The 17679-nt window shown below is 42.9% G+C and overlaps 1 protein-coding gene across 3 annotated transcripts in view; it reads right to left on the bottom strand.

Annotated features, from left to right (window-relative positions):
* LOC117826771 (contactin-associated protein-like 4) overlaps positions 1–17679 on the bottom strand; it is a 275455-nt gene that overhangs the window by 96542 nt on the left and 161234 nt on the right. For all 3 annotated transcript variants that reach the window (XM_034703096.1, XM_034703099.1, XM_034703098.1), the window contains one exon: positions 4100–4293. In XM_034703096.1, coding sequence (XP_034558987.1) covers positions 4100–4293 — 194 coding nt within the window. The remainder of the gene's footprint in view (positions 1–4099; positions 4294–17679) is intronic.

Below are 17679 nucleotides of genomic sequence, written 5' to 3'. Positions count from 1 at the left end.
CATTTTGAGAAACACCCCCTTTCTCTCCAGAGCAAGAAACATCATCAAAGACTACAAGGACTACCACATACATGAACACTTATCTCCTCACTTCACTCCCTGCATGGAGAGTCATATCACACGCTCGCAACACTATCACCACATCCCACGACAATAATGAACCAGAACTCTATGATAACATGCCTCTGCAGTAGATTGACTACTTCACCTTGTTATTTGGTATATATAGCTGTGTTAAATACTTGATTCTGATTGGTCCAAACCCCGTAGCAAAGCTAATCAGTTCTCAACAACAAAAGCGACACCAGGGTTAACGTGATCATACGCGTCACATCGAACCAATCTGGCGAAAGGAGATCTGCACTCTTCACCTCTGCCTGTTGACACTGTGGCAAAAACGTTAGCCACGATTAGCATTCTACAGGTGAACGTTGGGTCATCTCTAACTTCTACTAAGTAACTTCAACAATGATCAATCAATCAATCTTTATTTATAAAGCGCCAAATCACAACAAATGTTATCTGAAGACTCTTTCCAAACAGAGCAGGTCTAGACCGTACTCTATGTTCTATTATTAACAAAGACCCAACATCAAGACAGGATAAGATCCAGTCCCATCTTACAGACAGGACTCAGTCTGATCTCATCTTAATCCACCATGAGCAGAGCACTTTGCAGCATTTAGCAAGTTACAGTGGCAAGGACAAACTTCCTTTAACAGGCAGAAACCTCCAGCAGGACCAGACTCATGTTAGACACACATCTGCTGAGACCGTGTTGGAGAGAGGGATAGAGAGAGATGAAGAGAGAGAGAGATGAAAGTGGTGAGACGGAGAGTAGTAGTTGTAGCAGCTGGAGTCTGGCACGTCCACAACAGCAGTACCAGAGGAACCTACGAGACAAGGGAGCTCAGGGACTCCAGAAAGGTCTATGGTTAGGAACTTTAATAGGACAGGAAGAGTTAAAGTAAGTGACTTTCAGACAGGATCCCAGTGTGTTAGTTCCCCCGGCAGTCTAAGCCTATAGCAGCATAACTAAGGGCTGGTCCAAGCCTGAGCCAGCTCTAACTATGAGCTTTAAAAGGAAATCATATCTTGGGACAGCTTGTGTTAAAATGTGCAGATATTTTAAGGGGACGCCATGAAGTAATGGCCTTGAGCAGGACCAGACTCATGTTAGACAGACATCTACTGAGACTGAGTTCGGGTTGGAAAGAGGGATAGAGAAGATTAGACAGCTCCCTGTCCTTTCATGTGTGTACACGGAATGCCAAAGCCCTAGGTGGGGAGAGCAGCAGCAAAGAAGAACAGAACAGAGCGAGCATCAGTGACAATGCATATGACACTTTTAAAATCAGTGAAAAAAGAGGAGATTGGGTGGAGGTGGCCCATTTGACATTTGCCAGTTGGATGCGTAAATGTAATCGGCTGAGCTGTCTGATGATGTGAGCTGGTGTTAAGAGCAGCTGATGGGCCGAGCTTGACTTTGTGGCCTGTCTGAACTAACGCTGTGCTTGATATTATTACCCTTCAAATCTAAGAGCTTTCAGCCCATTAATGACATTAAGTGAAGTAAGAAATTTCCTTTACTTCTTGAAAATGATTCTTTAAGAAGACCTTTTGACAAGCAGGGGTTGAAAAAGACACGGTGAGGAAGATTAAATTTGAAAGTGAAGGACAGGAGAGGAGAAAAGAATAAAAAAGGATGAAGAAACGTAAGGCAGAGACACAGAAAAGAGCATAAAAGAGAAATGACAGGACAAAATGAAAGGGAAAGAAAATCGCATGGTGGGAGTGAGAGTGTGATAAGCAGAGAATGAGAGGAGAGCGGAAACTTGTGAAGAACAGGAAAAATAAAGAAGAGCACCACTGGTATCCTCATCCTCAGCCCTCCAGGCAGGAGGAAACAAAGCGATAAAGAGCAGAGAGACAATAAAGGAAAGATGGATTGCTATATTTTCAAGCACCCAAAGGCCACACAGAAAAAGGAGAAGGGAGAGAAAAATGAAAAAGAGAAAACAGCATATTTCCTCTCTGGTCTTCAGGCCTCTAAGCTTCAATCAGAAGCCTGGAAGTCGACGTTGATCCCACAGCTGTACCATCAAATTTCTCCTCTGACAGACTCTGTAAGCTCGGCAGACTAATAACAGAAGTAGAGGCGCACTTTAAAATGAGACTGGGATTGTGCCCAGAGTCAGATCAACATGTTTCTAAGCTGGGAGAAGCTGTTCTCTGTGCTCTCTGAGACGATCCCCTGAGCTCCGATTAGCTGGATCCCCCCCCTACATGAGGGAGCTGCCCCGGCTTAATGTCTAATCAAAAGCTCCCCTTTGTGCTGCTGTAACAAATGTGCTCTTACTCTGGATAAATGTTCTGAAAAAAAGAAGCAAAATACCACATTCCTCATGTCTGCTGCACCCTTTGCTTTCCTTTTAGGCTCGCTTGCAGCAGAGAGGCTTGAACACAATCTGGACCGGCTCTCTGTGCTGACAGGATTTGTCACTGTGTTTGCTTTCAACACAAACAGGATCTAAAACTGTTTAGTATTCCTGCCCCTGTACACAGAATCATGTACCATCACCAGCATAGGACAAAAACAAGCTCAACACGACACTCGTGGGTGGAGGGAAACGCTGAAGGGGAGTGTTGTGTCTACCCGGGGGTGAGAGGTGAAGCCTCGCTGATTTCCTCATTAATCTGTCCCGTAGAGACCAGCTGAGCTTTGTCACTTGATGGCTGTATTGTGCCGTGTTCCTGCTACGTTGTTAGTCATGGTGAAAAAGCAGTAAGTTGACCTATTTTTGTCAGAACACCATCAGTAAACGTTGGACTCGGGTTGAAGTGGAGGAATTGCAGCTGTAATCAAGGCGTACTGACTTTTGGATTTCAGGATGTGATGAGTCCTGGCCTTAACGTGCTACAAAAAGAGTTCAGCGACAGGTGGCAGGCTGGCATTATTCATGCTGCAATACCATTTAAAGCTCCTCTCTCTTCATGTCAGCTTTAACTCTTCCACATGCACAACCTTAACACTGTTAAAATGCCATTATGACACTCATATGCTAATATATGCAGACATATTGCTAAGCTCTGGATGGCAGGATTGAGGTAGACAAGAGATGCTGATCGAACAATCAATCAAGCCTGGTTTATCCTTCTCACTTGCAGTGGCCGACGCAATCTTTATTTTAATAGTGCCAAATCACAACAAATGTTATCCTCAGACTCTTTCCAAACAGAGCAGGTCTAGACCATACTCTATGTTCCATTATTAACAAAGACCCAACATCAATCAGGATAAGATCCAGTCCCATCTTACAGACAGGACTCAGTCTGATCTCATTTTAATCCACCATGAGCAGAGCACTTTGCAGCATTTAGCAAGTTACAGTGGCAAGGACAAACTTCCTTTAACAGGCAGAAACCTCCAGCAGGACCAGACTCGTGTTAGACACACATCTGCTGAGACAGAGTTAGGGTTGGACGGAGGGATAGAGGGAGATGAAGAGAGAGAGAGTTAGAGAGAGTTAGAGAAAAATGTACACAAAGTAAAGACAACTAAACAATTAAAAGTAGAATCATGTCAAAGACTGGTTTCTGCTGCGGAGTTACTTATGATGCATCGGTGCGATTCAGTCCTGAATCCAGTCCTCTTAGTCTCTGCAGCACTCTAACAAGTACAGTAGCAGTGATGGATAACGCGACGATGTTTACCTCCTCTTTAGAAAGAGAACAACAGGGGGAGGGTGCATAGAAACAGATGAAAATAAAACAATGGTGCCACTCGACTGCCTCTCCATTCGTGATCAGCAGCTTCACAGAGCTGCTGAGTCAGCAGAGCCTCAGCGTCGCCTCATACATTATGGATGAAAAATAAACTCCTGACGTCTGAGTTTATCTAAACCGTAAAGGATGGAGCGTTGTGGAGCGCCTCGACAATACATCACTTTATATGAATTACACAAAACGACACGATGATGTTTATTGATCCCTGAGGAGGAGAGAACGAGCCGCGGAAATGAGGATATGTACGGGAACAGAGGGAAATCAAAGTTATGCAGATGTGTGTGCAGCTTTAACTCCAACGGTCTGCGCTCACCCCGATGCTGTCCTCCTGTCTGTACTGTTTCCAGTTGTGTCCCGTGTCGCTGAACATCAGCAGGTACGACGACAGCCAATCAGAGCTGCCGTAGCGACCCTGAGTGGCCACGGCGGTGATCTTGGTTCGCTCGCCCAGGTCCACCTCCAACCACTGATACCTGTCTGAGGTGAGGGGGGACCAGCCTCCAGCTCCTGCAGGGACAGAAAGCAGAAAACAGGAGTGATGGTTTTATATTTCACCGGTTCACTCTAAATTAAAATCAAACATAATTCTGCCTTCATTACATAAAGTCATTTACTGAACCACAGACATCTTTGAATTTAGTTGAAGCTCTGATATCAAACTAAAGGAATTTAAACCACACACATTTGCTGCTTGAGTCCTAACAAGGACCAAAAAAGTAGATCACATCACTCCAGTTCTTAGATCCCTACACTGGCTTCCTGTCTGTCAGAGAATGGACTTTAAAATCCTGCTGTCCTCCCTTCTCTCGTCTGCTTCTGGTGCGTTTTGGAACTGATTTTAAGATTTTACTGACCCTTTTTAAAGCTTGTCTGGGTCTCCCCCTGAGCTACATTGTGGAAATGCTGAAACCATACAAGCCACCTCACAGCCTCAGATCCTCGGGTGGGGACACTGAGGATTGTGCTTTCTCCATCAGAGCCCCTTGACTTTGGAAAGACCTCCCTCAGGAGAGAAGACCCACAGAGTCAGTAACATCTACAGAGTCAGTAACATCTTCTAAATCTAGTCTTAAAACTCCCTTGAACAGACTTGCTTGTGTGCTACTTCACCTTTAGACTGCTTTTTATTTTGATTTATTATTTTGATTTTTTTAACTAATGAATTGGAATTTATGTATTTTTGTAATTTCTTTTACTAATTCATTCCACGTTGTTTATGTATCTTATAACTAAGTAATTAGAATTTATCTTTTTTTTTTTTTACTAATCTATTCTAATTTATTTATGTATCTTGTAACTTCTTAATTTGCATTTTTTATTTATTTTTATTTTTTAACTTATTCTATCTAATTTATGTATGTATATTTTAACTCATTATTTGAATTTATGCATTTATTGTCATTTTTAACTCATTAATTCTGATTTATTTATGTATCTTTTAACTAATCATTTTGAATTTATATATTTTTACATATTTATTTTACTACCTCATTATAGTTTATACAATGCACAATGTTTCTCTGCAGAGCTTTAGATTTTAAGTAGGGCTGTCTGTGTAAACCTGTTAATAGCGATGCATTTAAGGTCCTACTTTAATGTGGTAATTTTTAGAAAATGGTGCATTATTATAATGCTGTTCTTAAGCCTCTGCAGCATCTTTCTGTTGTGGCCCTGATGGAAAAGTAAAACAACATCACATGATCCTGCATCAGGTGTGTTCCTCATGTCAGCTCATGATCGACAAAGCAGAGTGCAGAAACAAACACATGCAGGCGATGGAGATCATTTCTCGTACACAGTATGTCTATTATTAGAAGTAGTTCCTGTCACTGTTTACAGTAACCTCTTCATGTGTGAGCATCATTCCTCATCTGAAATATCATGGATGAGGAGGCTGTGTGAAATGTGATCCACTTAAAGGAGCTGAATAATTAAACACGTGTTATTTCAGAACATTTGAGACCTCTCTGTCATGAAGAACATAAACACGATCCAATATTTAAAGCAACAGTGCATCAGAGCTGCTGTTAATGCATGCTACACAATAAAGCAGTATAGAGTCAGAGCCTGGAGCGTGATCGTACCGTTGGATTCTTATGTTATGTAAGTGTTAGACCGTGTAATGCAGTGTGTGTGTGTGTGTGTGTGTGTGTGTGTGTGTGTGTGTGTGTGTGTGTGTGTGCGTGTGTGTAGGAAAATACTGTCCAGCCAAAACAACGACTCAGACCTCAAACACCAGATGGACAGAGTTCTGTAAGAGGAAGCGGCTGACCGGTGACCCGCTGATCAGGCATGCATACACACACACACTCAGGGACACCCACACCCACACAGAGTGACTGTCAGAAAGCTCTACAAATAACAAACACATTCAAAGCCAGATTAAACACCACTGTCTTCCTAACAGCAGTAATCCAATATTTGGTCCCGCCACCTGCCGCACAGACGATTCAATAGTTACGAGCACGACACACGATGACAAGATTTGGAAACAAACATTCGAAGTGACCACTTTTAGGCTCATCCTCAAAGACACTGACTGATCACCTCACACTGGCATCACACTTAGGGGGTCAACTTTTTTTGAAGCCACAGACCTGAACAGCTGATCAGTGCGCTGCAGGCAGAGGAGCATGTCTGTTTTGCATTCGCAAATAATGCAAAAACACAAACGGGTTATCTGATGTGACGTGAAGTGCTGACCAAAATCACAAGTGGAGCGTACAGCTAACCCGAGATGAGAGCTGGGGTCTTAGTTTTCCAAAACTCAGGTACAGTATGTGAATTGTGAAGGTAATGCCTTTATACACTTTTGTTCGTTGAGGTATGTATTAGCTAAAGACTAAAGAAGAAGCGGGAGTCATTCTGAATGGGACCGGGATGGGAGTGGGAGTCATTTTACTGGGAGTGGGACGGGAAAGGAATCTTTTTTTACTCTGGCCCTGGATTGTGGCGTGACAAGATTTTTTTCTATGGGAGTGGGATGGGACAGGAGTAAAAATCCACTCCAGTGTCACCCTCTACTCTATATCAATTCATCTCCATTAACAACTGCTCATCCCACTCCATTTCAGTAACCCATGGTGTCCCTCAAGGCTCGGTACTTGGTCCCCTCCTTTTCATTCTGTACATCCTACCCCTTGGTCACATCATTCGCCATCATGGACTCCAATTTCACTGTTACGCCGACGACACCCAACTCTACCTTTCCACCAAAACAATCAGCGCTGCCACTGTTTCCACCCTCACCACCTGCCTATCCGCAATAAAATCATGGATGACCACCAATTTTCTAAAACTCAATAGTAACAAATCTGAAATCATCATCATCGGCCCCAAATCCCTCCTCCCCTCCGCCCAGGACTTCAAGCTCTCCATAGACGGTCACTCAGTCACCCCCTCCCCTCAGATCAAAAACCTTGGCGTCATCTTCGATCAGACTCTCTCCTTCCAACCCCACATCCGTCACATCACCAAAACTGCCTTCTTTCACCTCCGCAACATCGCCCGCCTCCGTCCCACTCTCTCCAAATCCGCTGCTGAAACCCTAATTCATGCTTTTATATCCTCACGACTCGACTACTATAATAGCCTCCTGTATGGTCTTCCCTCCTCCCATCTACAAAAACTACAATACGTACAGAACTCTGCTGCCCGGCTACTCACCCACTCCCGCTCCAGAGACCACATCACCCCTGTCCTTCAACAGCTCCACTGGCTCCCCGTAAAACAGCGCATCCATTTCAAGATCCTGCTCACCACGTACAAATCCCTCAATAACCTGGCCCCCCCATACCTCACTGACCTTCTCCAGTACTACCACCCCTCCCGCCGCCTCCGATCCTCTGACTCCAACCTCCTCACTCCCATTACTAAATCCAAGCGCCGTACCTTGGGGGACCGGGCCTTTGCCATAGCCGCCCCCACCCTCTGGAACTCTCTCCCCCCACACATCCGTGCTTCTGACTCACTTCATTCATTTAAGAAACAGTTAAAAACTTACCTTTTCAAACAGGCATTCCCCACACATTAATTATTCCACCTCTTCCCTTGTCGTCTGCTTGTCTTATATGTCTTTATTGTATTAATTTATTGTCTCTCTTGTAAAGCGTCTTTGAGTTATTGAAAAGCGCTATATAAAACTTAGTATTATTATTATTATTATTATTATTATTATTATTATATCAATAAACTTTTTTTTCCCACCAGATCCGTTTCTATCCTAGTCAATGTGTTAACTTCCACTGGATCCGCTCCGTTGCGTTCCTGCTGCATCTCTGATCCAGCAGGTCAGAGCCCTCCGGATCAGATACACAAGACATCTATTTAACATTTTCTACATGTTCTATCTAATTAAGCTAACAGCTTCCAAAGTGTAAATAAACAAAACAAAACAAAAACAAAAAGTAACAAGTAAATCATGAACACTTACAGACTTCAAAAACTGATTTCCATAACATTATTTTTTTAAAACCAAAAGTAAATCACAAGCTTTTAAATGTTTACTGGCAGCATCCCGCAATTTAATCCAAAATTAAGTTAGATACAACAATATTGTATTTCCTATTATCTTCAAATTTTCTTCCACACTGATTTAGCGCTGCCCCCTATGGATGGCTGGCGCCCCTAGCATTTGCTTATACTGCCCATGCTATGGGCCTTGGCCCCAGCCTGGTTGGAAGAGCAGATTAGATGCCAACATCAAGCCAAAGCTGTCAGTTTCACACTCACCAAATTAAATTATCTTTCAGTCAATGTAATATAAAAACAGCAGATCAGATTCATGCTCCACAGAAGATTCACTTTGCACCACTCTAAGGCCAAAATATCAATTTCAAACCACTGATCCTGAAGTTTTGTATATGTATTGATCAATCTGAGTCTATATGGTGCTACCTTCAGTTATATTTGTGCTCGCTCTGTTGTTTGTCTTGTTATTTGGTTATAAGAGGTGTAATGTGAACAAATCCATCCTTCTATTTGCTCAAAGCCTCTTCTCTCAAACTGTCCTCCTAAATTCTTGCCACTGTGCGATAACTGTTGGGTCATGTAAATGTTGACCTCACAGTACTCAGTGCGGTTATATAACATTATAAATACCCATCCTGAGTGTCTCTTACTTTCTAAAGGGTAAAAGTTTGTACTGCTAAAGCTTTCGCCCCCGTTAAAAAGTGTCCGTGAACAATGTGTGTTGGCAGGTCGAGGAGGAAAGCTCAGCAGTGAAAATGAATCAGTGTCGGTCTGCTGGCTGCTGGAGCCTGATCTTTTTACAGCTAAAGGCCAAAGCTAATAAGCACTTGACTAACAGACGTGTCCAGTGACAGAAGAGCAGAGAAGAGCAGACACTCTGACCTTTCCTCGTGAGGATTACACTGCAGAGAGAAAGAGGAAGAGATCAGACAGATTTGCTGTGTCCACCCTGACAGTGTAACTGAAACTAATATAATTGAGGTGAACTGATGGGTGATGCTGTGAACACTTTCTGCCATGGCTGTCACTTTAAATCAAAGAGAGCTCCGTGGTTTTTCTCAGCCGGTGTCTCTGAAGGCACCAGCCGTGGAGAAAGGCGGCCTTTGAGGAAAGTGAAGAGTAATGGAGGTCAGGAGGTTGACGTCACTGCTCTGGTGGTCGTACAGAGGCTGAAGTCATCACAGGAGCCAAACACATCAGAGTAACAGGTCACTTTTCAAACAGTGTCTGATGTCCTGCTGTGTACTCAAGCCGTTGCACTAAGTAGATGCCTGAGCCCACATGGCGCTTTTTTGTGCTGGAGGCGCCCACAACCTCAATTTCTAAGAGCTTCTCACCAACACTGTTGCTAGGTTATGAAAGTTGTCCCTTCACAGTGACTGTTCAGTCTGTTTTAAACACTCTGTTTGCTTCTTATTTGCTTATATTTAATGATATTCAACAATTAAAACAATGAAAATAAACTGTATCATAGCATTAGCAAAATTCTAAGCATTGTAAGTCTGATCTAATGGGTCCTAGAGGCTACAGTCCTCATTGCAGCAGTCGCTAGTTCGACTCCCAGCCATAACCCTTTGCTGCATGTCTTCCCCATAGACTGTATAAATAATGGACATCAACCATCTGTTCGCCTCTTTGCTAACAGCTACAGTGTGCATGCCTGTCAATCAAGTCAGCCATGTCCTTATTTGGGCAAAGAGAGGGGGGTGAGAGAGAGGGAGAGCGAGAAAGTGAGAGAGGAGTGAGTGAGTGAGTGAGTGAGAGAGAGAGAGAGAGAGAGAGAGAGAGAGAGAGAGAGAGAGAGAGAGAGAGAGAGAGAGAGAGAGAGAGGGGGAAAGGGGCCACAGGCTTGGGTTAAACCTGGCCTGTCCACTATATGGGCATGCAACTTAACCATTAAGCTAACCCATAGACTGTATAATAAATGGATGTAGTATCAGTGACGTCACCCATCTGATTCAGCTGTTTTGAGGCCAATCGTCACTGGGTGCCATATTGGAAATGCTGAACTCAACATCACTTCTGTGGAGCTAGTGTGAGGTAAAGATACGGCCCTTTAGCCTTTTCGCTTACAGCTGCAGGGTGGCCACGTTTCAATTAATTTAGCCATGTCCTTATTTGGGCAAAACTCTGAAGTTTAATAAGTTTGAAAATAACGAGTCATGAAATAATTCACTCCCGTACAGTTTGTGCTGATAGAGAAATGAGCTATTCAGACCTAAACTGTTTTTTGAACCAGGCTGTAAACATGTTTATTTCTGCTGTAAAGATCATCTTTTTTGAATGGGTGTGTATGTGGTTCTCGGTGTTTCTACAACCAGCCTCTAGTGGGCGCTCCATGAACTGCAGTTTTTGGCACTTACGAAAGGGCTTCGTATTTTAAGACCGGAGGTTGCCGCTTGGTCTTCCCCCTCTCTCTACTCCCCACATTCTCTGTCTCTCTGTCCTATCCTTAAAGTAAAAAAATATTTCCAAAGAGACTGAAAAAAACAAAAAAACAAGTCCCACCTCTGCCTGATTTTGATTGGTTGGTGAGGGAGTAGTGACTGGATGAGCACAGTTGCATTGGTTGTGTTAGGCCTGAGTATGCTGCAGCAGCAGCCAAAGTTAACAACATTTTATAAGCGGAAGAAAGTCGATGCACAGCGCTGATGTGCTTGGCCAAGACAGTTGTGTTCCCTCCATGCAAGGAATAATTTTGCGACATAAATTAGCATTTTGCTCCTTTTCTTTAGCTTTGGTAAAATAATGCAGCTCCTAAATAGAGCCAGGTTTCTTCTCTCATCCTCCATCCAACAGCAGCAAATAAGCCCTGATATTCCCCAGTGAGAGGGAGGTAAAGAAGGTACAGGACCCCTGGTGAGTTCCACACTGGGTAGAGCTTTCCTGGAAATAGTTTTCTGCTTTGACAATCCAAAAACCATCTACTGTAAAATGGGGCTGACAGTGTGTATGAAAAAATAACAACAGGTGGACGAGGGAGATGTTGACCAAGCACTGTAAGTTCTCTCCACACAGTCCTGGTGACCCAAACGGAAACTTCTGCATGAGAAAGAACCAATAAATGTCTTGCTGTTTTTAAAGGAGGCTAGATAAATCCCTCCTCTTCAGCTCCTTTCTCTGGGCGACAACAAACTGATACATCACAAACCTGGGAAAGCCGGTCAAGCTTACTTTGCTGACCAAGACGTTGCAACATGATTGAAAGCTGATGATCTGAGCTCATTCTCGCTGAGTTCTTTTAAATCAAACATTGAGGGATTAGGGTTCAAGAGTGTGAACGTCAGGGATTTATTTTCTTTATTTTGACATGCAAGCAGAGTTGAGCAACAAAGGATAAATTGCAGCCTACAGGGATAAAAGTGTTGGGATGAGGTGCTAATTGTAAAGCTCTTAAAAGCCATGGAGGACAATGAAAAATGTAGATCTGCAATATGCTGATTAGCTGGCTATTGTCCTACAGTCAGAGCCAATTTAAAGGTTCCAATTAAAGTTTCACTCCCCTGTCAGATCTCACTCTTTGGGGAAATGATTACAGTAGCACAATATTTCTTTTCAAGTCTATTCCTGCATAATTGCAATGGTGTCACTGATAACTGTCAGTCGCCCACTGAAGACGAAGAATGTTTAAACATGAGGGCGGCGATTAACATTTGGCAAGACGACAGAGCGGGCTAAATGAGTCTGCAGAAATAAAGATGAAGAAATGTGGCCGCAGACAGATTGAAGCCGATGATTACAGCGGAGCAGGGGCTGTGCAGAAGACGGACAGGGACAATTTAGATGGAGGAAGAGAGGAGGTGGAGAATGAAAGAGAGATGGATGGAAAAGGAAAGAAAAATGAGACACTTTGAAATGAAGGAGGTGGGAGGAGAGATGGAGAATAAAAAAATAAGAGGGCAAATAAAATTGAGGAAAAAAAAAAAAGCAGGTGGAGGGAGTGAAATGGTTCAGTCATTTATCCCCCAGGTCTGTGCTAAAAGGCCATTCATCTCCGATCGATAGACTATCAGGGGCTCTTTATCCACTTGTGGTGTCAGACTGAGCGATCAGGCCTCCTCTGGGAACGGCTACGTCAGGTCAGAGACTGAAGAACAATGCCGGGTCCTCTGCTCTCACCAAAGAGAGAAAGTGTCGCTGAGTTTTATGAAGAGACGGGGTGAAGTAAGGTGATAGATGCTGTTGTCGCCCTTTGGCAGAGCTGTGGGGTTAGAAAGGGGTCAGTCTTACCCTCTTTTCTTTTTCAGACAAAGTCCTCCTCTCTTCAAGGCGAGATCTGTCCGTCATTCTCTGAGATGATTGATCTACCACAGGTTTGATATCTCACTCACCTTTGGAGGGATTTCTATCAAAGTTGGTAGAGCCAACCAATTCCAATACTTTTTCAAAGACCACCAAACTCTTGTATGAACTGCTGGAGAATTCAGATCAGAGTTCATGATGGTCCAAATGTGTTAATCCCTAACTTTTCATCCAGGGCAATCATGAAGTCAAAAACTATATCCATCCAGTCTTTGATTCATGAAAGATCAGCCTCATCTATGCTCTGTGTTTGATGCTAAACAACAACAACCACTGTAAAGCCTCTTTCAAACATTAACTGAAAAATTAGGTAGGTAGCAATTAACCGGTTTCACTGCTAACGCTCTTTAAAATATCCATCCATCCATTACGCCCACTTGTCAGAAGCAGCAGTCAAAGCAGATTGTTCCTCATGGGGAATCCAGAGGCGTTCCCTGGCCAGATTGGATATATAATTCCTCCAACAAGTTCTAGCTCTACCCTGAGGCCTTTTCCCAGAACACCTCTAAAGGGAGGTGTCCAGGAGGCATTCTTATCAAATGCCCGAACAACCTCAGCTGACTCCTTGATTTGAAGGACCAGCGGCTCTACACAGAGCTCCCTCCAGATGTCATAGTTCCTAACCCTCTCTTGACCATACTCATGACCACAGGTGAGGGTTGGAGGTTAGACCTACTGGTAAATTAAAAAGCACTTTAAGATATCCTACTTACCTCTTAATCTCAAGATGCTTTTCCAAAGTGCAGGTCTAGACCATACTCTATGTTCTATTATTAACAAAGACCCAACATCAAGACAAGATAAGATCCAGTCCCATCTTACAGACAGGACTCAGTCTGATCTCATCCTAATCCACCATGAGCAGAGCACTTTGCAGCATTTAGCAAGTTACAGTGGCAAGGACAAACTTCCTTTAACAGGCAGAAACCTCCAGCAGGACCAGACTCAAGTTAGACAGACATCTGCTGAGACCGTGTTGGACACAGTGTTAATTTTGGCTGCTTTTTTTGATTTAGTCTTAGTCTTAATCTTTAGATGAAAATGCCTGTTAGTTTTAGTCACATTTTAGTCTTTTCAGCCCTTTATAGTTTTAGTCTAATTTTAGTCGATGAAAACTCAAAACATTTTAGTCTTTGATTTTTGCCGAAACATCTTCACTCTTTAAATAATTCATGTAGTCGATCAGATATCAGTATCAGGGTTGTACCAAGTGTTAAAATTGTCAACATTTCACTCCTTTAACACTTTTGCTTGTGTAATATCTTAAGTTAAATAATTCAGCCTGTCCCTGCTAAAAAGTCAAAAGAAAATATTCTTGATGTGACCACTGTGACTGTATTTTGATTCTCTTGATTCACCGAAAAAATTCCATGAAAGGACTGTATTGCACATTTACGATGGTCCCTGAATGCGCCTCACAGCGACAGAGGCACTGGACAGACAGTCAGTTCACGGCACTCTGAAATGCATCTGCATCTTTGATAACAAGGAGTTAATCAAAACTTACTAAATGTGTCTGATGTATCACCAAACTGGATTAAATCAAGCTGTAGATGCAGAGCGGCAAAAACGGCAAACATTAAATATTAAATAGATGTCCCCCTGTTGTGTCTTGGCATGGAGGTGGGGAGAGCCGGTTCACACCTGCTGCAGGTAGTGACCAAGGTAACACTGCGCCTGTCACAGGAATGCATCACTTTCATCTTTAAAGATTAGACGCACAGCGGGATGGTTGGAGAGAATGATAGAGGAGAATAAGATGTTTGTTTGATGTTGTTTGGCGCAACCTGCACGGAACAAAAAACAAAGTGACACCTGTGCATTAGCTTAATGTGCTGTTCTTATCAATAGACAAGGAGGTTGCGCTACAATAGCTTAACTTTGGAAGACAAACCAAGCAGTGAAGTTTTGGGTGAGAAGTCAGCAGTGTGGGAGCATTCAGATACACAAAGAATGACAGAGGAATTATTCAAGAGGACGGATCATCTGCCTGCAAAACCTGCATCTCCAACTTGATGCAGCATCTGCAGGATCACCACCCAGCTCTACACGCCCAAACAAAGCTAATATATAATAACTGACTTTTATATATTAGTTATGCTGTGAAATTCCTGAATGCAGTAATCATAAAATCGTGGTTAAATCGGGCCTGTAACTAAAAGCTTGACTATTTGAATGATGAGAACTTTCTAGAGTTTCAAGAAATCTAGGAAAGGAACATTGCTTGTTAACAAATGTCCCACTGACACAGGACTTCAACCAGACCAGTGTCCGGTCTGACTCCAATCTGCTGCTCTCTCATGCATCAACATGTTTTCAGAACGCAGCGAGGAGCAGGACCACTGGACAGCTGGAGTCATGTGACCAAGGTTTTTCAATGGCAAACACTGAATCAAGGATTCTCCTCCTCCTCTCCTCATCCATGTTGTCTTTCTGGTCCTCTGAAAACCTCTGACCTGTTGACACCAGGCCTGGCTCCGCTCATCATGACGGTTTGTTGTTGTAGTTAAGTGAAATACGATCTGGTGATAACACAGAGTGTTTTATTCTGAAAATTAACCGGATGTTTTCATTTTGTTTTGGTGTCTGACTTCCTGTCCCGCTCCATCTGCTCTGTTGAGATTGATGCGTCGTGCTCCAGCATCCGGCAAAAATAGAAGTCAAGAATAGAAATCTATCAGATCCGGTACTGTGACTGATCGGAGACAGACCGGACACGGATCTGGTGGAATTTGGCCGTGAGTGTGACATCTTCCATTTTGGTAGGCTGGAGGAGATAAGCCATGAGAAAGAGGACATGACATCAAAAGCATGCTATGAAATCCACTGCGTTCTGCTCACAACATGATGGAGGATAAAGCATTCTCCTTCTTCAACCTCTGGTGTTTTGATTCATCGGGTTACGTCACTCTTCCTGGTTTGTGTCATCATCCTAGCCTGCCTGCTCACTGTGATTTTCCAGAACAAGTCTTGCTGTGATCCCATCAGCTCACTCTTACCTCATGCAGACATTTTACGAGGTTGGACAAAGTCCAGAAAAAGTGGAGGTGAAAATCTCCAAAGTGAACTGTCTGCACTCACACATGCAGCTCACTTTTCAGATTTAGGAGGGTTTGCAGCAGTTTCGTGTATGTGTGAGTGTGTGGACTAAATTACGTTCCAGTTGAACACACGCTTTTGGAATCAGGACATTGAACATCTTATCATGGAAAGCTGCAGTTCTTGGTCAGAAAACACACAATCAATCAGACTTTGCATTGGAATATGTTACACTCAGCTTGGCTTCACACACAATGCAAAACATTGTGTGTCTTATTGGTACACCACTTCCATACATAACCTATTCATGTAGACTTGAAATCCAGCTGTGAGCCCGACTGTCTGATTAAATCCCTTGTAAAGATGCTGTGTAGGTGGTTTTCCAGGGATCTGATAATCTCTGTTCACTTAGTGGGTAAATGAATTGAGAGTGAAGTAACTCCTCAGAGGAAAACTAGAGGAGGCAGAGTGTTAGCAGCAGCAGAAGGATATGGAAATGAGATGGAGATGTTCATTTATTCATTGATTTCCTCAGCGAGCAGCTGGAGTCGCTCTCTGGGATCCTGCACCATGAATGTTGCTGAGGAGGAAATGTGACACACGCTGATTTTCTTATCTGCCTGCTACATGCTACAGCACATTAGGAGACTGCATGAATACACCACTGTGGTGGAGTTGGTTGTTCAGAGATTGTGTGTGCTGTTGAAGCAAACAGAAAGATAATTAGCTTCAAATGCTACGTCATCAACAGGCCTTGTCTATATGAAAATCACATGATTGAACTTCCTGAATGAAACACATGGACATGGTCTCAGGTCAGAGTTTAATTAACAGCTTCACTGCAGCAGTGTTAATTTGGTTAATGAAAAGTAAGACGATAAATGTTCGTTAACAACCCATTTTTAATGACGAAGACAAGACTATGACTAGCTTGAGTGCATCACTGATGATAAAAACTCAGACTTACAATGACGCGACAAAAACATTAGTGCCAGACCTCCAGACATTCAAAATCCATGTTTTCCCCCGCTGTACGTCTAATCTTGCAATGCATACCTGTGACAGGCTGAGTTATTATTTGAGGGTTGGCCGTGTTAGCTTGATTACTACCTGCAGCAGGTGTGCTGATTAAGATGACTCCCTCACTGAAACTCTCCCTGTCCCATTGTTACTAACCATAGACCTTTCTGGAGTCCCTGAGCTACAACTACTACTATCCGTCTCACCACTATCATCTCTCTCTCTCTTCATCTCCTTCTATCCCTCTCTCCAACACGATCTCAGCAGATGTGTGTCTAACATGAGTCTGGTCCTGCTGGAGGTTTCTGCCTGTTAAAGGAAGTTTGTCCTTGCCACTGTAACTTGCTAAATGCTGCAAAGTGCTCTGCTCATAGTGGATTAAGATGAGATCAGACTAAGTCCTGTCTGTAAGATGGGACTGGATCTTATCCTGTCTTGATGTTGGGTCTTTGTTAATAATAGAACATAGAGTACGGTCTAGATCTGCTCTGTTTGGAAAGAGTCTTCAGATAACGTTTGTTGTGTTTTTGCGCTATATAAATAAAGATTGATTTAATGATTGATTGATTAATTGATACATCAGGCATTTAGTAAGTTTTGATCATCTCCTTGTCATCAAAGATGCAGATGCATTCCAGAGTGCCGTGCCACTGCAGGTGCATTCAGGGACCATCGTAAAAGTGCTATACAGCTTTGTACTTGTGTTCATGGCATTTTTATTTGAATCAAGAGAATGAAAATACAGACACAGTGGTCACACTAAGAATGCTTTCTTTTGACATATTAGCAGGGACATGCTAAATTATTAAACTTAAGATATTACACAAGGAAAAGTGTTAAAGGGTGGAATATTGATGATTTTAACTCTTGGTAACCATGATACCGATATCTGATTGAATACATGAACTATTTTAAAGAGAGTCAATGCCAATTTAAACTAGACTAAAACTGTAAAGGGTTAAAAACACTGAAATGTGGGGCGCTGGTGGCCTAGCGGTCTAAGAGCCCCACATACAGAGTCTACAGCCCTTGTCGCAGAGGTTGACGGTTTAACTCCAAGCC

The sequence above is a fragment of the Notolabrus celidotus genome, chromosome 15 (assembly GCF_009762535.1).
Source record: "Notolabrus celidotus isolate fNotCel1 chromosome 15, fNotCel1.pri, whole genome shotgun sequence".
Lineage (NCBI taxonomy): Eukaryota > Metazoa > Chordata > Actinopteri > Labriformes > Labridae > Notolabrus > Notolabrus celidotus.
The sequence above is the reverse complement of the archived record's forward strand: the minus strand, read 5'-3'. Positions and strand labels throughout refer to the sequence as shown.